This window comes from Drosophila subpulchrella, chromosome 3R (assembly GCF_014743375.2).
Source record: "Drosophila subpulchrella strain 33 F10 #4 breed RU33 chromosome 3R, RU_Dsub_v1.1 Primary Assembly, whole genome shotgun sequence".
NCBI classification, from domain to species: Eukaryota; Metazoa; Arthropoda; class Insecta; order Diptera; family Drosophilidae; genus Drosophila; species Drosophila subpulchrella.
In genome coordinates, this window is record NC_050609.1 from 15,491,180 (window position 1) to 15,517,033 (window position 25,854).

Consider the following 25,854-nt stretch of genomic DNA (forward strand, 5'->3'; position numbering starts at 1 on the left):
AAAAATCCAATAATATGTAAGGCATTGGACAACGACCATAATATAGAACAAAATAACTAATACGACACGTATGTCAGGTCTTATTTGGTTCTACAAAATTGTATAATTATATAATATTATAATATTTATATAATATTTATAATATTAATATTTTATTAACAATTTAATAACATTTTATTTCACTTTCACTATAGCTTTATATGTAAGCTGTAATTTCAAAAGATTTGTATGAAATTAATCCAATTCTTTAATTTCATATTACATTTTCTTCATAATTACATAAAAAGCTTAGCTTAGTTATAATCTAGAATAAGCAGCGGCGAACTGTTATTTATTCCAGAAACGTTGTTAATAAAGTGTAATGTTAATAATTTAAAGCATTGATCTTAAATTTGCGAAAGCATTAAATATATTAGCTTGTTGCACAGGTTGCGGCGTGGTTAGAAAACCCCCAATCAGGTCCAAAACCTCTGCATACCTTCGGGCGGTTTCTCCCACCATAGTTAACCATTTGCGAAAATCAAAATCAGCCCGGAGCCACCTGAAATCTTCTCAGCGGTTAGCGCTGGACATCACTTAGATTGATTAAATGCGGAGAAGGGGTAGCTGTATCTGTATCTGCATCTGTGCGGTTCGGGTACGTGACTCTGCGGAACGGCCGGGCATAATTGGTGTCCATGCAAAGGCGATGATCCCGAAAAAGGGCAAGAGTCATCTGTGACAGGGACCCAAAAATGGCTTCTGGTCGTGGACAAAGTTTCGCAACATCATTTAATTATCAAATGCACGTACATAAGTGAGTTTTGCAGTGACAGGAAGGTCGTCGTCAGCCGCTTCCGCCCCCTTTTCCCATTTCCCGGCCAACTTCAAGGCTGAGTGAAAGTTTTTCCCCAACACAAGTTCGGGCCAAAAAAAAAAACGAAGAACTTTCCATTTCTATGCACCAGAACCAACAGACTTGGCACTCGCAATGGCAATGGCAATGCTAAATTGAGTTTAACAATTTGTCTTAGTGGCACTTGCAATGGATTCAGTAATTGCCTGACAAATCGCTTCCCCACTTTGTTGTGGTGCATGACACTCACGCACTAGACTCCTCCACATTCCGCCATCATATCGTGCCACCGAATTGCATATGTATTCGCAGGACACGACAATTTGTCGCCTAATGTCCTGGCACCATGTGTACTCCAGCGTCATAAAGTTTTAATTTCGCCAACATAATTAGTCTGGGGAAATGGCGGAAGGAAGCCCTATCCCAGCCTCTATCCCATTCCCCGAACTCGACAAGTTCCATTTGCACACATGAAAAAATATACGTTATGGATCGCGAAATCGATGTATTATAAAAATAATCATTACTTTAAATAAAATATCACTTGATTTTTTTTTTTTTTTATGAAGGATTATGACTTTACCATCTATAACAATAAGATGTTTTTTATATCGTGCTTAAGTAGATGCCGAATCTGTTATTGTGTTCGCTAAATCAGAAACATGTCACTGTGTTCTAAGACATGATTATTGAGACATATTTTTCCTTGTGCAGAGCCTGTTAAAGTTGCTTTTAATTGATAGGTGAACGAACCCGCTGGGTCCCTAATGTATGGCGTGCCCGCTTAGAGACGGCAAAGGCCAGAGGCTATTAATAATTTTCAATCAATAAGTGTAATATTATTCGCGTCAACTGGATCAGAGCGTAGGAACCAGAACACAGAACACAGGACAGCAACCGAAACAGGATGCAGGGAGGTCAACAGACAGTATCTATATACTCCGATTACGGTTACCAGGCACACACAGATAAATATATATATGTGTTTTTGTAGGTATATATTTTAAATTTGATTCTCGAGCACCCTCGACTTTTGCCATCTTCCTTTACAATTTATTGTGCCCCTTCGAGGGGAACCCCCCACCATACTCCCGGTCATTCCGGAATGGACTTTCACATCCGGCCATTGTCCGTTAAGCAGATTTCGAGCTTACATTGCGTGTTGGTTTTGGTGGAAAATTGTGGAAAAGCATACAAAAGACCAGGTCTGTGGGCCTTTGAAGGCGGCTTAGCCAACGGAAGCGATGGGGGCGTGGCTTACTATGTGGCATGCAAAATAGTGAAACAAATTCAAGTGCCTTCCCATCCCCACTTCGATAATTTCGCAGGGTATTAATTGGTTAATCAAGTTTACAATTGCCAAAATATCCACGAGTGAAAATGGCAATTTCGCCTTTGGCCATCAATGTGCGGAAGCTAGGCGAACAAATGTTTTGGTGTTTGTTGTGTCCCATGGAGAGCCACCGCAAAAGCCGCACAAACACTAAATGCGTTGACCACGGCCAAAACCAGAGAGCTGAAAACAGAAAACATTATTGGAAATTACGAGGCAGACAGGCGGGAAAACAGGAAGGAAGGCAGGAAGGCAGTCCCAAGTGACCAGAGGGATTTATGCGCACATGAACTGAGATAATCTATTTGTAAATTATGAAAAGCATTGTATTTTTTCATAGGAAGTTTGAGATTGTTGGTGCGGAAGAAAAGTTAAAATACCTTTGGACTTATTACCAAATATATGTTTTTTTATTATTTTTATTCTTGTTTGAATCCATTTTTTATGGGGTACTAACTTAAGTAATATTTTTGTTTTTAGAAATTGGACGCTAATTTGGAGTTAATGGTTATTTTTCTAGGTGTAAAAAATACGTTAAAATACTAACTTCAACTTTTTTTTAAAGTATAGTAAACTTACCAAAATAAAATAATATTAACTAAATTTCCTAAGCATAAGTATTATTATTTTCTTGTGGTCCATCTTCTTATAGACATAAATTTGCGGTACAAATATTAAATTAGTATTATAATGTTATATGTTTAATATACATATTTAATAAAAATCTATTAACGTTTAACTATATGTATGATAACCCATCAAACTTTACAAAAATCCCAACAAATATTAATACTTATAAGAAACATTTCTGTAGTATTTCCAGACATTGGTCACTTCAATGTGTCTTATTGTTACACTATATGTAAGGCTTTCTGAAGGTAAAAATAAAACAACATTAAACCTATCCCTGGATAATAACAAGGTGAAATGAAATCGGATTACAACTGAAGGATTATTGAGTTGCGAACTCGAAAAACGGATGGATAAGCAGGCACATTTATAGCGATAAGTATAAGCTCTTCCGCTGGCATTGCGTCAAATATTTAAAATACGTTAAGGTGAAGCACCATTGAAATGGAGGCCAACCTGATCGGGGAATTGTGCAGGTTGTGTCCATAGTTGCTGGCTGAAATTCCGCCCCAACTGCGGTGGCAGCCATAAATAATGCCACATGAAGTTTAAAATGCAATAATGAAATTTATTAAGAACTTATGCGGAGTTAAAACACCGAAGACCAGCAACGACCTTCGGTCGACTATGGGCGACTCCTGTGTAAACACGGTCGAAAGGAATCACTGAAGTCAAGGATGGCAGAAGTCCAGATACTCTTGCAAACCGGTAAGTTCTTAAGTTGGCTGTGAAAGTTGGCTGCGAAAGTTGTTGCTGGCAACTTTTGCTCGGCAAAAGTTTAGCCCCTTCGCAGAAATGAATGTGGCGGTGCGGAACAGTTGACCATATGGAAGGGTATTATGGCAGCGTAATTTACGCAGCATGTTGCCACACACATGTGGCCAAGCGTGTCGAGATGGAAGGAGCCAAAAGCCACCAGGAGCAGGATGAGAAGCAGCAGGAGCCGGGGGCAAAGGACGAACATAAAGGCTCGCCCTCTGCCCACGGATGGATCCACAACTCCATGGCCAAGCACTTACGTAAATGCCTTACGGCAAAAGTTTTTCCCCTTTGTTGTTTTTGCTCGGCTCTTTTAAAAGTCCCAAATAATTGAGTTTTACGCATAATTTGCTTGATTTTATTTTACTTACAGATGCCCCTCCACTTCCACTGATCCCCCGGGCCGAAAAATGTGCCACGTGTGCAGTCCACCACAAAGGTAAACAAAAAGCAATCAATATTCCCAGCCTTTCGCTCCGCTACCTAATATGTATCTTCTTTTGGCTGAGATTAACATAATCCAAATCGGATTCGAATCGATAGTGCAACATGCGGCAGCGGAATCCGCGATTTTGACAAACACTAATTAAAATGAATTATTTAATGGGTAACAAAGGGCGGAGAGGGAGGAGTTGCAGGGATTTGGGCTACCAATTAAAATGGCCAGTGTCCACGTCAGTTGGAATATGCACGTGCATTCGGTTAGACACAGATAGCTACAGCATAAATCCATTTATAATTAATTTTTACAAATGAACGCGATAATTAAATATGCGCGCATCTGAATTTACACGCTTATCCAAACTAAATGGTGGGAAAAGCAATTAAATAACGAATTATAAATTATTCTATCTGCATATGCAGGTGGCTCGAGACCATTCTATTTTAAAATCCCAAGAGAGTATCTAAAGCATCACTTGGGATTTTAATATGATACAACCACCTTTTCATTTTCAAAGCAATCCCCATCTAATTTTATTATCTACCATTAAAGATTCCATTTAATTTTGTAGACGATACAAACATAATCATTTTGAAATCTACAGAGAGTATCTAAACTATTAGATGATTCGACCCCCTTCCAAAACCAAAACATTCCCCATTTAGTTGGGCTTAAAGATTCCATTTAATATTGTAGATGATACAAACATAATCATAATACATGCTTACGCCTCCATATAAGTAATATATATTTATTTTTCTTCAACACATTTACAATTTATTATTGAACCTTACAATGCAGCTTGGCAAAGGGGGGAATTATTGTTTTAGATTCTATTATTACAGCTCATTTAGGGAGTTTCTCCTGTTTCAGCTCCAGCTTCTGATCTCCACTACTGATGATCCCATTTTTAGGATCATTCTACGTCGGCCGAGAGCAATACCTCGAGTATAATATATATATTTAACACCTTGGTATTCGCAGAGGTAGGATAACAATTGTCAGATGTTCACTGAATATGAGAAAATGCATTTTATACATTTCATAGGATGCGTTTTGGCCACTCAAATAACAGATGAAACCGCGCTCGGTGGTTCGGTGTATGTTGATGTGGTTTAGTGTTGTTTAGTGGTTTCGGATGTTGGGACAATCGATGGTGGTAGAGCTTAGCATACACTTGAAATACTGCACTGAACAATGATTAATGTTAATAACCAACCAGACTATAACATAGAAATATATTCATACTTAAATTATTACAATTTGCTACCTTAGACAGACGATCGAGCTTGAGACGGCGACCGCCAATTGATGGGTCGCTTGAGTTGCTTGATTTTGGGGTGCGCACAACTTACAATTTATTATTCAATTAGAAAAAATATATATATATGTTTATTTTAGTGGGTTGTATTTAGATTTAGGTAAGGATAGGTTGGGTGGGATAGGATGGTGGGGTGGTGTGAGTGTTTAGTGTGGGTTTAACGTTTTGTACATGCCCAAAAAACTTTAGCAAAAACTTGAATATCACTCGTATTTATGTTAAAATTTGCAATTTTCAAATTCAATTCTCTTGCATGAAATAGGTTTTACAATAAACTTTATAAACGCCATTTAATCAGTTATCGATATAGTTATCAATATATATATATATATATGTATATGTATATATTACGCGCGTATGTATACAATAAAAATAGGGAGATGCTTAGACTACGATTTTCATTATTTTTACAAGCCTATCCTGGGCATGCGTACTCATTGTTTTCGAGAGACACACGCGAACATAAGTGACATGACCCTTGAGTGGTTTGTAGTTTATAAATTCGATTAATGCAGGGCAGGGGGGATCGAACATCAGAACATCAGAACCTCAGATGGATAAACTCGTACACAATTTTGTATGATTTATGTTATGTTACACTTAGACCTGTAGTATTCAATTCAAACGAACTTAGACTCGAACTTTTAACACTTGAATGGGGTTTTTAGATTTACAATTAGTCTGCCTGCTATAAGCAATACAAAAATATCTATCGTACTTTGCCGTGGAATCGAGTTGGTATACCTCCTCTTCAGCGGTGCGATCTGTATGTACATTGAAAGTGCTTCCCAAATCGCAGGAGTCGTATGTGTTTGTTTTGGCACTGCTTTTGGTGACCAGTCGGGTGTGATTGGGGGTAGTCACATAATACATCAAATGCCAAACAGGTGAAATCTTCCATCTGCCAGCAATCCAAACTCATCTGTACAGCCGTCCTGTTTGGCCCTCGGTTCGACAAGTTGTCCGTCAGCTAATCCTACTAATTTCCAGCTTAGCAGCTGCTGCAGATCTCCTGGGGAATGGGGATGGGGATCTGGATATCGATCTCGATCAATGCTCGGCCCATAAAAACCGCCGGGCTCTCCACTCGAGCGCTGGCCAAAGGACACACCCACTGAGGCGATCTCAGTTGTTGTTCTTCCAGCGCGAGAGCAGGAGCCTCCAGCGGTTTTTACGCCTTCTGCTTCAAATTTGCCATATCAATAGATGGTTGGTGCTGTCCTCACGTCCGGCGATCTCGCTCAGCGAGTTGGCGCCGGAGTTGCGGAAGTCCTCGTAGCCATCGCCGCCGGAAATGATCAGGGTGTTGTTCGTCTCCGACTTGGACTTGGAGTGCTTAATGGACCTTGAAAACAAATAATATAAAGGTTTAATATAGATCATACTTTAATATAGATCTTAACTCACCCCTGTTTGGAGTACTCATCGCTGGTGGAGCCGCCTGCATCCCGACCTCCGCCTCCACCAGGTGCAGCTCCCTCCAATCCCGTGGTTTCCACAAAGGTAAGGAACCTTACGTGTCCCGTATGACCATGTGGAATGCCTGTCGGCACAATGTTAATGGCACCCTTCTCGTAACCCTGCGCCGGGATGGTAAGCAAAACACCCGCACTGGTTCCAATCCAGATGAGATCCTTGCAGCACAGCAGCGATGTGACCCGCAGACAGGCGGCCTTGTGCTGCCGGATGATTTCATCGCAATTCGAAAGCATCTTGTTAACGGCGGGGGCTAGATTCACTTCGGTAATCAGTTGGTGGCTGTGGATTAAAGGTTCAAAGGGTAAATAGTAATAGGACAAAGGTCACAGTCAACTCCCACTCACGTATTGGAATGGAAACACTTGATGTGTGCTGAGTTCTGTATGGATATCCACACATGATTGTTTGAGACTGTCATGTTTGTGATCGGCTTCGAGTCCGATGAAATCTGTATTTGATTGATTACCTGAGGGAAATAATAGGATTTTATAAGTTCCTTATACTATTGGGTATAATATAATTCCTTACCGTTAAGGTCTCCACATCCAACACTTTGATAATACCCTGAATGGAACACCAAAGTCGTCCGTTGACGTTCAAGAGCTTGTTCACCGGACTGGTGACAGTGCCTATGGAGAGGCAATGCGAGGAGCAAGTATTCCAGGAGGTGGCTAAAAGGGAAACCAATGGGTTATTTGGGTTCAGGGGTTCCTTATTGAAATATACATACCACCATCTCTCAGGTAAACACAGATATCACCATTTGCTAATGATACAAACACACGATTGTCCAGGTACCTAATTGGAAAGCAATCAAATTAATATATATAAGTTAATCTTAAAATACTTAGGACCGATTTCACAATGTCTTGTTAACTTTTGTCGTGAAGGTAAAATGTTTTATTTGGCAACATTCAGTTTCTAAATATCATTTTAATGTTTATCTGACTGAAAACTTTTTACTAGAAGTAAAGTCTTTCCGAACAATTAACTTTATCTGATAGTCAACAAACAAGAACCTTAACCTGACATTGAGAAATTGAAGTTCCATGAGAGTTGTGCTTACAAAATGGAATAGACGGCCGAATGGTGCTCGATCTTGATGCGGTTTTTCTTAATGCGAATATTGTCAGTGCTATTGTAAACGTGGATGCAGCCGTCTTCAGTGCCAATCCACATGGTTGATTGATTGCTCTCGCCCTCCTCGGGATTCGAGTCCTGATGCCCATGATATGAGGGCGCAGGACTGGGAACACGTTCCCCCAGAGTTCCTCCAGATCCCGTACCAGCGCTTCCGGCGACGTTCAGCGAGGCGGCTGCAGCCTCTGTTTCATCGTCGCTGGAGCTCAGATTCAGTTCCAGCTGAGGATCACTGCCGCCGGCGGAGGTAGCCGAAGGATCAGCAGGATCACCACCACCACTTGTCACCGGCGTGGGCGTGGGCGTGAGCTTCTTCTTCTCGGGCGTCGCCGTTGCCGATGCGGAGGCACTCTGGAAGCTGGGCGAGATGCTCTTGCGATAGTCCCTCAATTGCTGTGTGTAGCTCTGGGGAGTGTTCCGCTTGTCCTTCTCCTCCTGGCCACCGGATCCTGACTGCTCACCACTACTATTCCGACTCGAGGCCGATGAGCTGTACGCCGGAACGGAGGCCACGCACAGGATGCGAGCATTGCAGACCCCATTGCAACTGGTGACATTCGGTTCCGGATGCAGCGACATGATGCACACCTGACCCACATAGCCGTCGCTGTTGCACACCCAGACATCTCGATTGTCGCTCAGCGTGGCTGCCGCACAGGTGAACTGCAGGCCGGCGCGGGTCTTGCGGATGGGTATGGAGGTGAGGAACTCGGGAATGGGATGTCGCTCCAGGGTGGCAGCTATAAGGGATAGGATAGGGTATTACTTTCTAAAAGATTTTTGGGGTAGCTGCATATCACTTACCCAGCTTTTGCTTGGCCTCGTTGAAGCTCTCCTCCCATTGCGTGCGCTTCTCCGTCTTGTTGAAGACCACGGTCAGCTTCTGGTTGCCATTTCTAAAGTAGAAGATATACGATTATAATAAAAGGAATTAAGAATTGTTATTAAACGTTGGATTAAGGCTAAAATAAACTGTGATTTTATGAAGAAACGTGTATCAAATCAAGTATGTCTAATGTCTTATCTTTTACTATTCATTTTTAAAGTCTCTTTTTTTAAACTTCCATAAATACATTATTATAATAGTCATATAAAAGTGCATGGTCTATAAGTGGGAGGGAAATTTTGTTAGTCTGGATGAACACCTTTATAAAAAAAGATTTCCAGGTTTACTCCGTATAGGTTTACGTACAGAACCAGACGATCAAGTTTCAAGTCCCTGTTACATCTTAAGTTTCTAAAGCTAACTAACAGGTTATGCAATATGTTTTCTTTCCTAGCCTCATGATAGTTTATATAGTTCTTTGGATTGATCCCACTTACGGAGAACTGACTGTCAGCTCGAGCATATTCAGCTGGGTGTCGTTTGTCTGGCGCTCGGAGAGCTGTCGCTGGACATCGCGATGGAGCTCGCGGATTACATCCTCCAGATACTGATGCGGGTACTTAAGGGTGACGGTTATATCGGTGATTTGCTGCAGTTTATTGCAGTCTTCGGCCAAAGTCTCGATTTCGCTGACGATGCGCTTGATGTTTTCGTCCTTGGCTGCAGTACACAGAGTATAAATTATTATAGATCTCAAATCCCAACGCCTTATACTAACATTTAACAATTTCCAGGCAGTCCAGCGAGATCTTGGTGAGGAACTTGTACTTGTTGGTGTCCAGGGTGGTGGCCACGGTGCCCGGGCAGATGCTACTGTTGGGCTTGCGGATGGTGCCGCTTCGTTTCTTGATGCTGGTGAGAACGAGCAGATCGTTGAACAGGAAGAAGCCACGATCCTTGCGCGCCCCCTGACCCGATGGCATGGATACCAGGTCGAAGAGCAGGAACTGCCTCTCGGGGGCTATAAGATCGGTGATGCCCTCGATGACGCCCTCCAGTTCCCGCAGCGTGGCCTCCCTTTGTCCATTCTCCATGATCTCGCGCTCCTTGCAGTTGATGTGGACCAGAATGTCGTGGACCAGCTTGAGCACATCCTGCAAGTGCTTCTTATCCGGATGATCGTGATCCGTGTGCTTAATCAATCGCTGGAAGAGCAGTTCATAGCTGGGGATAATAGAAAATCCCAATGAGCAAGATATTCTTTTAAGTGTTTGTTAAAAACTCACTTGGGAAACTTTTGCACAGGCTTGATGAGCAGATTGTCCAGGGTAAGCTTGCCCTTGTGCTCCCGAGCTGTGGACTCGAGGAACTTGGAAAACGAGGGTCGCTGGTGCTTCATGGAGCGTATGGCGTTCTTGGCCCGATTGCAGTTGTTCACAAAGGATGTGTAGACCTCCAGGACCTCTAGCTTGGAAAACTGTGAGATGAGACACCAAAGTTAGAAATGATTTTGCAGAAAAAATATAGAGATGTTTTAATAAAAGCCATCAAATAGTTTATCCGCTATATATATAAAGCTATTCTTTCGTAACCAAGAATCAACGGAAACCACTTGAATTACACTATTAAAATTTGTTATCATTAAATTTGTAAGCCCGTAAATCGATTTCCCATAGATAAACCTATCGATTTATGAAGAACAGGGAACCAGCTTTGGAAGTATTTGGGTATACATTACCGTGTCCATGAATGCATCGCCCACTTTCTGCTGAACATCCCAGTCATCCAGTCGGCTCTTCAGGTCGCCCAGGAACTTCTCGTGAATCTCGAGGATGTCGGGAACCATGAAGAAGATCTCATCCACCGTGCGGGTGTCTATCATGCCGGCATGCTCGGGGGCCTTGAGCACTTTCAGATACTTGACAACGACGGTCTGCAGGGATTCCACGTAGATTTGCTCATTGCGATAGATCTCTTGCACCACATAGGTGCGTGTGTCCTGAGGAGATAAGATATTATTAGGGAATAATTATAAAGAAATATCTTTTAAATCTGTTTTAGCAGTTAGTAAAGGGTTTATTGCGACCAGACTTACGCCTTCATAGCCGCCCAGATTCCATTTACTACTCATCTCGAACTGCGCCCGCCGCTCGGAGTCGTCCTCCGAGTCGGAGCAGGTGATCGAAGTCATTTTCTTCAGCCTGTCGCACTTGTCGTTCTGATAGCCACTCCCGGCCCCGCCCCCTGAACCGGCAGCCGCCCCGAATCCCGCCTTGCTCAGCCGCGCCACCGTTGTGGTGGCCATCGAGACCGCCTGCGAGACGCTGCTGTTGATGTTGCCGCTGCTGCTGCTGCTGTTGTTGCTGGTGTTGCTAATGCCGCAGCCGCTGATGTTGCTGCTGCTGTTGCTGTTGCTGGTGTTGCTGCTGGGCAACTGTTGCATGTGCGATTGCGGGGCTTGGGGGAGCAGGGCGGCGGCAACGGTTTGGGAGGGCGCCGTCAGGGTGGCCTGCAGATCCAACAGGCTGAGTCGCAGATTCTCGCGATTGTGCGACATGCTAGGAATGTGTCTTGTAAAGCGTTCTTTCTTTTTCTTTTCTCTTTATACTTTGTCACTAGTTTGGGCAACTTTTTCTTTCACTGCTGCAACGCCACTGAATCTCTGGAGCACCGCTGAAGCATTCTGTATTTCTTTTAGATTTTTTTTTTTTTTGTATATAGACACACGTCTGGCCTGGCTAAAACACCCAAATGGACTGAAAGTGCAACAAGCGTCTGGCAAGAAGCAAATTGCAGCTGGCCGAGGACGTTGCACATCCACAAAAACAGACACCCACATTCACACTCGCATGGAGAACAACCTGCGTAGTCGGCAAGTGGGAGAACCACTTGCCCACGTTTCACATGCCCTGCACTTGCACTCAGAGAAATACCTTATAAATTCTAATGATTTTTGTGGGCTAACATAAAATATATTTTAAAACTAAACTAGCCTTTGAAAAAAAAAATTAGATATATCCTAATGTTACGTTTTTAAAATACAAACAAATGATTTTTTTTAATGATTTTTTTCTAATGATTTTTGTGGGCTAACATAAAATATACGAGTTTGAAAAAAAAATTGGATATATCCTAATGTTACGTTTTCAAAATACAAACTCTTTTAAAACACATTAAGACTTTCTTTAAGATAAATATAAGAAATATTTTTAAAAGTTCTCGTTTTCTGGTATTTTTCCTAAGCTTAAAAACATTAAAGTCAATACAATTGAGATAAGAAAAGGGTTCTAGAGATTTCGAAGAAAATGGAGAACATTCTCTTGTTACTTTATATTTTTTACTGAGCTTTGCAGAATTACTTTTTTTTTAATTCAACGAGTGTTTTAATAGAGTTTGGGCTCAAAAGCTAAAAACGATGGTAAAAAAACATTAATAAAAGTTTTGAAACAGTAATAGTGGCGTAATACATATATTTTATGGATTAGCTCTTGACTAAAATAAACATTTCCTAAACAAGTGACTAATTTTGGCGAGTGTAAGCAGCGACAGAGAGTCACGAGTCACTCACACGCAGGGACAGCCTTGAGCACCGCCCCCCCCGCCCCCTCGGCCCACCGCCTGCATTGGGGCGCGTGAGTGTATGTGTGTGTCTGTGTGTGATTTGATAATGACACTGACCATGTTGTTGTTTGTCTTTGCTGACTGAAGGCCAATAAGGCGCAAAGGAAAAACAATGGGAAAGCGTGGGTTGGGCAGAGGATAAATATACCCATGCATATATACATATGTACGACATAGCGAAAACCAGTTGCGGTTCTGTTTTCTTGTTTTTCCTTTGAATCACGGCTAACTGCTGTTCAGCTGTGTTGCTGTTGCGTTTTTAATTGCCTGATTAGGGCAACAACAACAAAAGGCCAGGCGAGCAACATGTTATCATGTACGTATGTATGTGAGCCCTTTCACAGGCTCATGGGTGGGGGAGTGGGTGTGTGTGTGTGTGGGAGGTGAGCTTGTTGCACAGTTACTTATGTAGCCGTATTTTGCAGCATACATTTGTGCGCAGTTTGGATGGCCGTTGCAGTTACCGTTATACGAGGAGTGGCCAAATGCGAAGGTTAGAGCAGTGCAGGCTGCACAAGCCACACAATTCCATTTTACATTTTACATTTCACAATCACACACACACACACACATAGGGCTGACAGGTAATTGATTTGCTCTCTCTTCGCTCCCCTCCCCCTGTCTCCACTGCCCACTCTGGCCATCTCGCTCGCACTCGCTTCAGCTGCTGCGGCTAAGTTGAGAGTTTATATTTGCACTCGATGTATATTATTGGCGTAACGCGGCGCAACAAGAGGTTGGCCTTGTGCACTCAGGTACACATATACATACACACAAAACACACACAGGCACACTCAGCCAGAAGAGAAGAAAATTTTGAATTTGAATAAAATGAAAAGTGATTTTCTTCTTTGCCTTTGAGACATTTTCCCACGCATCTTATACACCTATGCGAAATTCCCACACACACACACATGCGTATACTCCAGCGATAAATTATTTTTTCTATATACGGATTCGTTGTTGCTTGGCCAATTTACGATTTGTTTTAGTTATTTCTAATTTGTTGCTCTATTTGTTTGTTGCTTTTTACACGCCGTTAACGGATTCCTCGCTCCACGAAAAAAATAAATAACAAACGAACGAGCGAACGAAACATGAACAATTCCGCCACACAATGGTCGTAGAAAAGCAAATAAGAATTGAAACGCGCACAGTGGTCTCTTTTCAGATTTTCGCTGCTCTGTCGCAGTCGCTGCTGCGGCTGCTATTGCTGCTGCTGCTGCGGCTACTGCTGCTGCTGTTGCTGCTGCGCGGGAGAGCAGCCACAGTGGCACATCCCAAAATCCAAAGGCCACAAACAGGAGTGCGCGATTCCGCCACTCAACTCAGCGACTACATTCCATTGTGCCATATACACACTTAATTTCCATTTTTCATATTCCAAGCGCACTGAAAAAAACCAACCCCACCACCCCCACTCCCACTCTAAAAACCACCCGCCGCCCACTGTAAGTTAAGAGCGGAAGAGAGAGGGGGCGAGTCTAGAGAGTGAAACACTGGAGAGAATCATGCTTAAAACAAAAGCACATCGCACACACACACACACACACACATATTGGCAATCATAGTGAATTTAAGACTTTCGGTTTATCTGCTCTATAACAAAACATCAATTATCCATGCGAACCGAAAGCAGATCGTAAACACACTCAAAACATTGTATGGTGCGCTAGTCTCAGCTGTTAAAACCCCATTGGAATGCCATGCGCCGCTCTGAGAGAGCAAGGAAAATGGCTGAGAAATGAGAGCCCCAGAGAGCGGGGGGTTTCCTTTCGATTTGCATGCGACAAGTGTCCGAAAAGGAAAATGTGAAACGGCCAAGGAAAGGGTTAAGTCCTATGCCGGATATTGAAAAATAAATCAGTTTAAATTAAAATAAAAAGATGTCAAAATTATAAAAAAAAGTGAGAACTTTTCTTATATTAAGTCTAACAAACTGAAAAAGGGTAATACGTTAGTCCTTGAAATGTTTAGATTTTTCATTGTCCCTCTCTTAATTTTCATAAATTCAATCACCGCAAAAAGTAAGGTAAGTTATAGGGGTATATTCATATTTGCAATCTATTTTAAATAAAAAAAAAAATTCATAACGTGCACGGAAGTTAACCTAACCTTAGAACGACTTGTTTAGGACCACTCAGGACCTTTTTAGAAACAAAAAACCATCTTCGATACAGAATATATACTAGATGTGGTTAGTAGAAAACATGTACATACATATATTCTAAATTAAAACCCTAAGAAATACTTTTTTTTTATCTAGAGCACACATCCTACACCCACAATGCTCCCAAAATCAGTCATCAGTCAATTACAATTTGCATCCAGTGTAAAAATAGTTCGGTGCAACCACTGTGCCTGGAACGGAGTGGAATGGAACGAAGGGACCCAACCGAACCGAAACGAAATGAAACGGGACTAGCACACTAACACACATTTCCAATGCGCACCGTTTTCTTTCTTTTCTTTTGGAGCATGCGCCTCCGAATTCACATGGCGCCGCTGCTTTTTCCTCTGCCGCTGCCTTTTCCTCTGCCTCTGCCTCTGCTCACACCCACAACATGCACTTCTACTTAGCAGGCAAAACAAAAAGCGTGAGAAAGTTTGAATATGTGTATGTGTGTGGGGTATACAACAAGAAAGATGAAAGGGGGTTGAAAAGAAGAGCAAGGGAGGAAAGCTAACGATCGCTGCCGCAGAAAACTCGCTCTCAGCTGGAACTGGAAAGTTTTGGCAGTGACAGCAAAGAGAGAAATATTGCTTAATGGAAAGATCTCCATTTTTTGAAACCCCGCTTAAAGTAAATGAATCATAGCATACTTCAGAGCGCAGGGTTCTAAGCTTACTTGAAACTCTTAAGATAATAACAATCTAGTAATTCTTAAAAGGTTTTCAAGCAGTAGGAATGGGGTTTCCCCATCAAAATAATAATTGACTACTCAAAACTGACACATTCTATAATAAAACGTGCAGTTTCCCTCAAAAAATCGTATGAAATGTATATTTTCGAAGCAAAATAAACATCTGCTATACTTTGTAACCCCCATATGTATTTCATTACTAATAAAAATAATTTTTACAATTTCCAATGTCTTAATATCTTTTTCCATTTATAGAGAATTCTAAGAATTCCAAAAAGTCGGAAGTTCTGACTCAGAGCACCAACCAAATGTTTTTTATGGGGTTACTATTGTCTAGAACTGGAATCGATTCCGATTCCTTAAAAGTAGACTCACCGCTATAGTTTTCTTCCGCTGCTCGGAGACCATCTTCTCACTGGATCCCTTCAGCAGCTCGGCCAACAAAGCAGGCGATGGCTTTAGGCCCGCCTTGCCACCTCCTCCTGATCCTGATCCAGATTCCGAAGCTCCTCCAGCGGGGGGAGAATTCTTCGCTGCCTTATCTGCAGATCCTGCATCCATACTCCGCTTGCCGGCATGATGGTGACTGTGGCTGTGACCATGGCCGTGACTGTGACCGTGACTGTGATGGTGGTGCAGACTGGGTCGCTCCGTGCTCATCGACTGGCTGCGCTTGCTGTGGTGCGACTTGGGGGCCGGAGCCTCGGAGGCGGCGCGCTTCATGTGGTGCAGCTGGTCATCCAACTCCGCCTCGCTCAGGTTCTTGGCGGACACGGAGATCTGGGCGGTGGCCGCGGAAATGGCCTTGTTGGTGTGCTCCAGCTGCGATGGTGTTGAAGCCGCTCGAGCATGCGATGGCACCGGCAAAAAGGTACTCGTCTTGCGCACCCTCATGGAGTTGGAGTGCTGCGGCAGATTGCGGGAGGCACCACCCGAGCCACAGGCTGCCCCACCAGGAGCTGATCCACGCAGGTGCAAGCTAGAAAATAAGGAATTGGATCATGTTTTTATGAGTAATCAAAAAGATCCTTCCTAGAAAAACTGAAAATCCTAAAATGACGCTGTCGAAATGATTAAATACATTAAAACTAAAAAAAAAATGCTGACTACCGGATAGGAAATATTATAAACATAATCGTGATCTCAAAACACCACATTCTGAATAATTAAAGTTTTATTGTACTTTATTCAAATTATTTACTAATTCTATAAACCGAAGAGGAAGTGTTAATTGTTTAGAATTGTATATTATTTTACTGTTCATATTAACCGATAAGAGATTCTTCTTAGGAATATAATCATAATCTTAATTTTTCTCTTTCAAAATCGAAGAAAACTGTTAATTTTCTTTTATAGACAAAACTTTACAATACAATACAAGCCTTGAAAAAACCTATCAATCAATATTACTGCTTCCGGTGCCTCTTTTTAATAAATATATCATTTAGGCCATTTTTACAGACCATGAATTTTGAACAAGTGATAGATCTCACCTGTCGGTTTCGCGCAGCTCCTCGAGGATCTCCTCGAAGTGCATCCGGTTGGGCTTCTTCATCTCCGCCTCCAGCATCTGGCCATAGGGACCCCTGAGGGGTCGCTTCGAGAACCGCTTGTAGTCGTAGTCGCCTCCGCTGGGCGTGGGACTCGAGGTGATCCGCTCCCTTTCCCGCTCCCTGGCAGCCCGGTCGCACTCGTTGTCCGAGGTGGAGTCGGTGCGCAGGAAGCTGAGGCTGCGACTGGAGGCATCGTCCTTCTCTTCGCTGCTGTGGCAGCTGAAGTTGCTCAGCAGCTGGGCCTTGTCGCGACCCAAGCCGCCGCTGCCCCAGGAAGGGGAACCCTTCTCCAGCTCGGGGGTGTTCAGTTCAAAGGAATAGGAGCTCTGGGGACTGCTGATGTACATCTGCGAGGCGCCGGGCGTGTTCACATCCGGGGATTCCGGCTTAATGGCATTCAGATTGGCCACACCAATGTCCAGAGCAAGGCCACGTTGTGGTGGCTCCGTTGGAGCCTGCCAATCCGCATTGTCTATGTACATCCCCTTTCGTTTGGTGGACTTGTCCAGGTGCCTCCTCTGCCGCTCATCCGTGCTGTGCCGCGGTGTGGCTATGGCCTCCAGGGAGCTCCTCAGATCCACATTGGTCAGGTCCAGATCATCGTGGCTATACTGCTTGCAGTGCTGCCCCACCGAGGGATTCTTAGCCGTGGTGGCCACCTCCACTTGCGGCACATCCTCGATCTTGGCCAGCTCGTCACCCTCCTCGGAGGATCGACTCACCGATATGGTGGGCACCAGGTCACTCCGCACAGCTGTGGTCAGAGTCGAGGGCGTCTGGGAGATTTTGCAGGCTGCATGCGGAATGGGTGGCTGTATGGTCTCTGGCACAATGCCAAACTCCTCGGGGGCCACCTCTACCCATTCCTGGGCCGGAGTCTCCAGCCATTCTTGGGCGGCACACTCATAAACGGGCACTGGTATCTCGCAGGTGGTGGCTGTCTGCAGAAAGTTATCCGGTGGTGCCTCCAGAGGCAGCTGCTCCTCCATCAAAGTGGCCAAATTGGGTGCACTGCCACTCACCGACGAGGTGGGTGGTGTGATCTCCAAGACCGGATGTATTTGCGGCTGCACTTCCTCCTTAATCAGGCAATCGCTCTCGGATTGAATGGTGTCCGTCAGGGATTCCATGGTGGCATGGGCGGCTATCACACTGCTGGCGGTGGCAGCAGCACCAGCCACTGGGAACAGGATGCCCGAGCTGCCACTGGCAGTCAACTCGTTGCTAAAGATGTCCTCCTCCTGGATGGCGTCGTGATCCAGAGACTTCTCCTGGCCGTAATTCAGATTGATGCTAAGTTCAGCCTTCTTCAGCGGTATTCGCACCCAACCGGGATCGGGATGATGAGACGCCTGTTCCTCTTCTTTAGAGGGCGTAGGACTGGGACTGGGCGCCTCAATGGCCTTGTCCCGCTTAAGGCGATCCCTTAGAGCGCTCAGCGTGGACTTGCAGTCGATTTGCGAAAACGAAACGGAGCGAAATGGTGCCACCTTGTGGTGCGCACTGCGTGAATCCGGCCGAGATGCTAGCGCCGTGCTCTCGAAACTGGCACTGCCGCCAGTGGCCGACGCATCTACGCATCTGCTGGCCGCAGGTCGATGGTTTTGATTCTGCTGCGCAGGTGGGGGCGGGGACTTGGACTTCTCGCGGTTGCTCAGCATGAAGGCCTCCAGGTTGGAGAGACTGGTGTTTGGCCGCAGCGAGGCAAAGATGCGGGCTGCGGTGCTGAGACTGCCACTGCCACCTCCTCCTCCTCCTCCTCCTCCTCCCCCTCCACTGTGATGAATGCTGCCCGCCTCCGACTCGGAAGTCTGACTGGCACCCGTATCCTGGCGCTCCAGGTGGGATGTCCGGGGCTTTCGTGGCGGTGGCACTGGTGGCGGCGGCGGCGGCGGTGGCGGAGTGGGCGTGGAGGAGGCGCGGGAACTGCTGCCGCCACCTCCTCCGCCCCGCAAAAGTTCTGTTAGCTCGCGCAGACGCTCCGAGCGATCCGACGTCTTGCGCTGCTTCTCCGGACCGGAAGTGGATGGCGAGGAAGAGGACGTGGACGTGGATGCGGAGGTGGAGGCTGGGGCAGCTGGTGATGATTTACGTCCAAAACCAAGGCGCTGAAAGCGGTCCAGGGTATTACGTCGTTTCTCCATTGTGTGCTGAAAAAAGAGCGAGAAAAGGGTGGAAAGAATTCGAGTTAAACGTTTATTATTCATCGGCTGCCCGGGCCAATTATCACCCCCCCTCTCCACAACCATGTCTTTTTATGGACTAGCTGTGGGCGTACTTGTGATTCCACCCAACCCCCCTAGCACACTTCCCACCCCGACAACAAAATAAAAACAAACAAATCGCACTGGCAATTCAATTCGATACACTGAAACATCAGCAAACATTGAGTCAACGCGGCGTATGTGTAATATTAAAAAAAGGGAAAGGGAAACTACTGAAGAATTCGCGTTCCCAAAAGGATCCTATGGGATATTCGGATTGCTAATTGGAATGAGCTTGAGCATTATGTATTCCAATTTCCGGAACCTCATGCTGATGAGCGTTATATTAGGCGCCTTCTCAGATCCCAGCGTCATTATATTCGCTGCACAATGACACACATACCAATACCAGGCAAACCGAAAGAGAACACAATGTAAGGAAAGCTAGCGGTGCTCTATATATATTAAGCCGATTCGTTTATACATACACACACACAGTGATATTTTTAGTATAAACAACTGATCTCAGCCGCATATATAAAAGTACGTATTCCACATACGTATTTAAATCCAAATACATATAGGTATATATGTATGTAGGCGGAATATACAGAAAATACAAGAGATCTTTGGCTATGACTGGGAATGAATGAGCGGACAGGCCAACTTACAATACACCGCTAGAAAGTTGGCATGGGTGTTTAAATATTTAGAATTATCATTGTCTTGATAAAGTTATATACTATATATAGATATATACTGTATCCTAATAGTTCCTAAGTATTTTTTTTAGTATTAAAAAGATATACTGTTTTTCAGAACCACTGACCTATTTAATAATCCTTTTCCAACCCGAAACTATAGTATTTCTAACTTTTTCTCCTAGTGCACGCATTAAAAGAATCCTACAAATAACACAAAAGTAGAGCAATACCACCAAAGAGATCTCTGGTGAGCAGAACTCTCGCAAGCACCACAAATCACAGGCTAAAATCCCACATTCTCCCGAACTCTCCAATTGAGCGGCAGAACGTGCCGTTCAGGTGGTGCCCATCCATCCATCCATCCGTACATATATGACTTATTCTCTGGCCCCAACTACAATCTCCGAGAGATATTTTCTTTTCCCATTGAACGGAAAACAAAACGTACGAGTAACTATATGATATATGGTATCAATAAAATCGATCAAAACAAAAGGTTTATGGCTGAAAATTGCACTCCCTGACAGTTCGGTGATGAATGGTGGCTATCGAGTATTGGAAAATACAAATATACATTTTATCTATATCTGCTAGAGGTTGATTTGCTCTTTCTCAATTCATCCATTTTGGGTTCTATATTATCTTAACTCATCGTATGTTTTTCGATATATTTTATCACATTGAACTGATCTCTTGATTATTTCTTTAATTTTTCTAATTCATTTTCATAGTGCTCTTTATTTTTGGCCTGAACTTACCCCGTTCTCCTTGTTAACCTCGTATGGAGCATCCACATGGGAATTGCAGTGACAGGGCAGGAGTATATGGTTCCGCTTAACTTGGTTTAGATGATTATAGGCGATTTGGTTTATGGGATTCACTTGGATCAGTGCATTGCACTCACGATTGTGTTGCTGGGGCAGAGAAAACGTACTTTCCCGGTCGCTTCTATCGGGGTTTATAACATTTGCGGTCACACGCGATAAGTCGGTATAGGGATCGTAAGGAACTTTGGGCTCTGCGTAATATTGTACTTGCAAACGCGATTCACTCAGTGATTTCTGCACTCCGTTGCTCTTTTCTACCACCACTTCCGGTTCCGAGTCGAAGGTCAGGCGGCCGTGTCGATCATAGCATAGGGATCGCGGCCCCTTCAGCAATCCCCAAGTGCAATCCCCACTTGAACCGAAACGACAATTGTAATTTATGTTATTGCTGAAGTTTCCCTCGAAGGCATAGGGATTGTAATCCTTGGGGAGGCAACAGCTGTTGGCGGGATAGATTCGAGGTGGAAAGTGAGGGGAGTTGGCAGGTGGCTGATGATGATGATGATGATGTTGCTGCTGCTGCTGCTGTTGCTGATGGCAGACCAAACGTCGGGTCTTCAGAGCTGGTTCATCGGATACAGAAGAGTCTATATAGACACGCGGTTTTGGAGGAACTGGTGGCGGATGGCGATAGCTTCGATGGCTAACGGTGGCACAGGAATTGTAGTGTTGCAGTTGCTGCTGCTGGTTGAGATGTTGCTGCTGTTGCTGCTGCTGCTGCTGCTGCTTCAGATGCTGCTGCTGTGACAGTTTTTTGTCAATTGTATAACAACAAATTGCTGGTGACTCGTCGCTGATTTCGGATGACAGGGACAACACTGGCGATGACGCGTCTCCCAAAGACGATGTTGCTGTTGCTATTGCCACTGTTGATTTTTCCGTTTTCGTTGTTGATGTGTTTGGCTGCCGCTTTTCTATTTCTATAACCGGCGGCCGCGCAACGTCATCGTCATCGTCAGCGGCATCCTCATAATGAGCATCGACTAATACGCGCCTCGTGGAATCGACTTCCTCCCCATCGAAGACAAAGCGAAACGACGACAAATCGGACACTGAATCGTAGTCCCCAAACGGCAGCTGTTGCTGCTGCTGCTGCTGATGATGTTGCTGCTGTTGCTGTTGCTGCTGCTGCTGCTGCTGTTGCTGTTGCTTTTGGCGGTCCATAGAGCTGCCAACTTGTTGCTGCCTCTCCCCACAGCAATTCTCGCAGAGAATCCGTGAGCTTTTCGCAGCGATGCGAGGAGATAGCTTTTGATGCTGCGTGTTGGCAAAGTATTTGGCAATGGGATCGTACACCTCCTCATCATCATTGTTGTTATTATTGTTGTGGCTGAGATAGGTGAGCGGCGGATTGGCCCTGGCCTCCTGGCCCTGGGCGATCATTGATATGGTTGGTTCCCGGCCTGGCTGGTCATTCCATGAGAGCTTCTTGTAGCCACGTCCTCGCACCACCCTTTGTCCCAACTGCGGAGTGGTGGGCAATGAGCTGGACAGCTTCAGTGGTCCAAGGTGCGGCACCTGCTGATCGCCTGTTGAAAGGTGGGTGAATGTAAGTCAAGTTTTGGCTTGGCTAATCATAGTTGTGCTCCCGATCTTACCACTTATTGCCTCCCCTTCTAAATGGATCACTTCGCTGTCCACTGTCCGCGTGGAGTGGCGCATGCAGCAACAGGATATCAGGCGACTGCTCTTGGTCCTTCTCCTCACCGACTGGTCAACTTCTATGGGTTGAAGTGCCTTGGTCCTCAAGTCACTAAATAATACAAAAGATAATATATTAAATATTGCCTGGAAATACTTGATAACTTATTAAGCAAAGACATTGCCTATATTTAGCCTTGGCTCATTTTTATATCTTCTGATAAGCTAAAAATAAACTTGTATAGCACACATGCATATATGTTTGGATTAACACTTTGAAAGATAAGTTTAAGGCAAATAACTTGAATGTTAGAAGTGTTAAAGGAAAATTCTTTGGGAATTTAATTAATATGTTGTTAAAAAAAACTAAAAAATAACTATTACATCCATAAATCATGCAAAGCTTAGGAAAAATCTATAAAAATATAATCTTAAAACATTTTCTTGACATGGTTAAGTTTTTTGGGATTCTTATATACCCCCCATTGTTAATTTGTTTATAGGATATTGCAAATGTTCGCCCAAAAGCATGCCACAAGCACTGAACTTCGAACTTTCATGCAAATTTCTGCGATTCTTCATTCTTCACCTCTTCCAATTGCTTCCATTTTCATTGTTTAAATAAAAAGTTTTCATCGGGAGACCTTCATATTTTCCTCGTGAGGGAATGTCATATGTAATGCATCCCTGACGTGCCTCCGGCATTTTTTTTTATCTTATAGTAGCTGATGATTCGGTTGAGTGTATTCGCAGTAAAGTTCAGTGCCTCAAATTTAAAGCACACTGTCGATCTATTTTTATCCGGTGCAGCGCATACTTCATTCCCAATGCGATCGGGGCTACAGTAAAATGGGATATTATTGTATGACGATGGATGTCTTTCAATAGAAACATTTAAGAATGTAGTAAACAATTTTTCTGCTCTATTAATATTTTAAATATTAGAAAAAACTTTTGGAAAACAATCATTTTAGACCCAGAGAAAATATGAGGGATATAAAAATAAGTTCAACTCCCACATAAGCTTTCGAAATCCATCTCCATATATTATTTGTGTTTCTTTTTTATCACATAATTGATGTTATTTCGAAAACTACAAATTATTTCTGTAGATATTTTTTAATTACCCTCGGTATTTATGGCAACACTCAAAAGATAATAACCATTTGGCCTCAGCCTCCGAACTGCCACCTTTCGATTTCCTCGAACGGAACCCGAGTGTTACGCATGCGAATTTTTAGCACAGACCATGCTAGTCAAGCCATGACCATGACATGCCCCTCCTTATATATAATACCCGTACCACTAATGCCACCATCCACTATCCGTTGGCTGTCATTAAATATGTTTAGTTCGTTTCCCCCGTTTTTGTTGCATCCACTGGCGTGTCCATTGTCTTTCGGGGATTGGTTACCCGAGTTGGCCAGGCTTTTGTTTCAGTGGAAGACTTTTTCTTTGCCTGGCTGCTGTTGCTTTTGTTTTTCATTTTTTTTATTTTTTCTCTGCTGAACAAGTGGCTTTCCTATAATCTTAATTGATGTTGAACAAACAGCAGAGCATGTTGCACAAGCCGGAGACGTCTCCAGTTTTTTTGTTCGGGCCACAAAAATCGCCTGCTAGAGTTTACAATCAGCTGTACATTGTTTAAGGAGAGATTTGCATGAGCTTCTTGGCTATCTTTAAAATGATAAACAAATGGCTTAAAGCCTGAAAGTATTTCTAATGGACGGGTAGAAAATAAAAAGGAAAATAATACAGCAAAGGAACACATTTAAACTTGTAAAAGGATTTAATAAATAACATCAGATATGTAGAATATTTTAAATCGAAAGAATTCAAAATAAAACCGCGCCAAGAGCTAACACTTTTCGGGTGTTTTCGGGGTGTAAATATCACGCTAGTTGGGAGTCACACATTTGTCCCCAAAATATCATTCCGCCAGAGAACCAAAAATATATTTTCCACCAGAACACCGAAGATACTTTGAGTGAAAGATGCTCATGGCGAAACAATTGCAGTGCCGTGTACAGTGGACAGTGCGGAACGAAGGCATAAGACAGGTAAAACTTAAAGAAGAATCCCTTAAGTTAAGGTGTTAATAATAATATAACTCATTTCCAACTCATTATTAATAATGCTGACCGAACCACTTTAATACAATAAATGGGAAGCCATTAAAAAATGTATTTTTAAAGCTGTCAAAGCCAGAAATGTGTTTATTATTCAACTCTTGCTCATCCAATAATTATGAAACTTTCTGTACGCGCGCATATATATAGGTACGTTTATGTGGACGTTCTCGTGTGTACATTGAATTTTGTGTAAGGCATTTTTTAGCAGAGTTTTCTGGGGTGTTAGTCCATCGGATACAAATGTATCTTACGCAGCGTAATCACTCAGGAATGCAGATGCACAGATCTATGCGGTCTGGTTTCGTTTGGGGTTTCGGTGGGTATATTTATAGACCGGCCAGAGCCGAAGCTAGCTTATCAGCAGCTGGACTTGCACTTGTCAAAGCAAAAGATACAGATGCATCCCATCTGTAGCGCGCAATTAGAAGCGCCCCAAGGTCGCCGGAATAATGGGATCTAACTGCCGAGCAGCTGATTTAACTTATCTGCTTGCCAAGAGAGCTCAAAGCCTCCAAAACAACTTTAGCACATAACTGTCCCCGAGAAATCCGTGAGTTTATTGTGAATTCTTTTTCGTGTACGCCAGCTTCTTGATAAATATACAAGTTTTTTTGAGTGTTTGCCCATGGAATACCTGGCCAGATAAACCCCGCACAGAGATATCAGATCTGGCGACAAGGCAAAACGAGCGTCAGCAATCAGAAGTCACAGATAAACAAGATGTAAGAGACAAAAAAAATGGGGCCCAATTGGAGTGTAAGGGAAAGATACATTATAAATAGTTTGCCGCCGCCACTCATAAATAAATACAAATTCAATTAAAATCATACTCTGGCCAAATCTATATGGAGAACCATTAAAAAACCATAAAAGTTTTGACATGTTGCGAACATTTCGCTGTCAGCTGCAGAAGCGGTTCCATCTCTTGGCTTCCATCTGCGAACAATAATAACAATTAAGCCGGCTCCTCGGCCCCCCGGGTAACACCTATTTTTTCGCTCTTTTTCGTAACTATTTCATAGGCCTGCCCTCCGCGCCAGATTGCCAGATTGCCAGAGTGCCAGAGTCATTTTGACTGACACGTGACAGCGGGATCCGTGATCCGTGGCCAGATGATGCCCAGCCCCCCGCTGCACATCCCACATCGCCATAGGTATAGGCATAGGTATATCCACATCTCCGCCGGCATGCAAAACTTCTTTGTTATGGACTTTATGATTAATCTGCACAGCTTTTCAGCGGCATATCAGCAACACCTCCAGTCATGATGGGATTAGGAGCGCATCTAGCAGATCCCTTTCAATAAGGTATACTCTCTGTATATCTGTATATACATATATATATCAGCACACCTCCAGAGGAAGCTATTCCAAATCCCCGACCGTAGGCGACAACGCAGCGCGCCTTTCATATCCATCGCTCACCTGAACTTGGACTTGAATTGAAATCAAGAGTGGCCTGGCCCACAGACCTTGCCAGTCTCTTTTGCATTGCAAATCAAACGATTCTCCCAGTTGGCATTATGAGTATACCCCCCATCAAT

The 25,854-nt window shown here is 43.6% G+C and overlaps 1 protein-coding gene across 6 annotated transcripts in view; it reads right to left on the reverse strand.

Annotated features, from left to right (window-relative positions):
• Positions 1-4,671: 4,671 nt before the first annotated feature.
• LOC119545755 (rho guanine nucleotide exchange factor 17) overlaps positions 4,672-25,854 on the reverse strand; it is a 28,398-nt gene continuing 7,215 nt past the window's right edge. For 2 of the 6 annotated variants that reach the window (XM_037851593.1, XM_037851594.1), the window contains exons 2-16: positions 22,137-22,291; positions 20,470-22,067; positions 16,744-18,953; positions 15,626-16,229; positions 10,504-10,764; positions 10,052-10,242; positions 9,544-9,989; positions 9,263-9,485; positions 8,744-8,835; positions 7,866-8,679; positions 7,530-7,597; positions 7,328-7,470; positions 7,144-7,265; positions 6,728-7,078; positions 4,672-6,665 (exon numbers count right to left, since the gene is read on the reverse strand). In XM_037851593.1, coding sequence (XP_037707521.1) covers positions 6,506-6,665; positions 6,728-7,078; positions 7,144-7,265; positions 7,328-7,470; positions 7,530-7,597; positions 7,866-8,679; positions 8,744-8,835; positions 9,263-9,485; positions 9,544-9,989; positions 10,052-10,242; positions 10,504-10,764; positions 15,626-16,229; positions 16,744-18,953; positions 20,470-22,067; positions 22,137-22,200 — 7,347 coding nt within the window. In that variant the 5' untranslated portion in view covers positions 22,201-22,291 and the 3' untranslated portion in view covers positions 4,672-6,505. Of the gene's footprint in view, positions 6,666-6,727; positions 7,079-7,143; positions 7,266-7,327; positions 7,471-7,529; positions 7,598-7,865; positions 8,680-8,743; positions 8,836-9,262; positions 9,486-9,543; positions 9,990-10,051; positions 10,243-10,503; positions 10,765-10,860; positions 11,797-13,366; positions 13,705-15,625; positions 16,230-16,743; positions 18,954-20,469; positions 22,068-22,136; positions 22,292-22,768; positions 22,900-25,854 lie in introns of those variants that run through there. The other 4 variants (XM_037851592.1, XM_037851598.1, XM_037851597.1 and 1 more) reach the window with 4 other exon arrangements.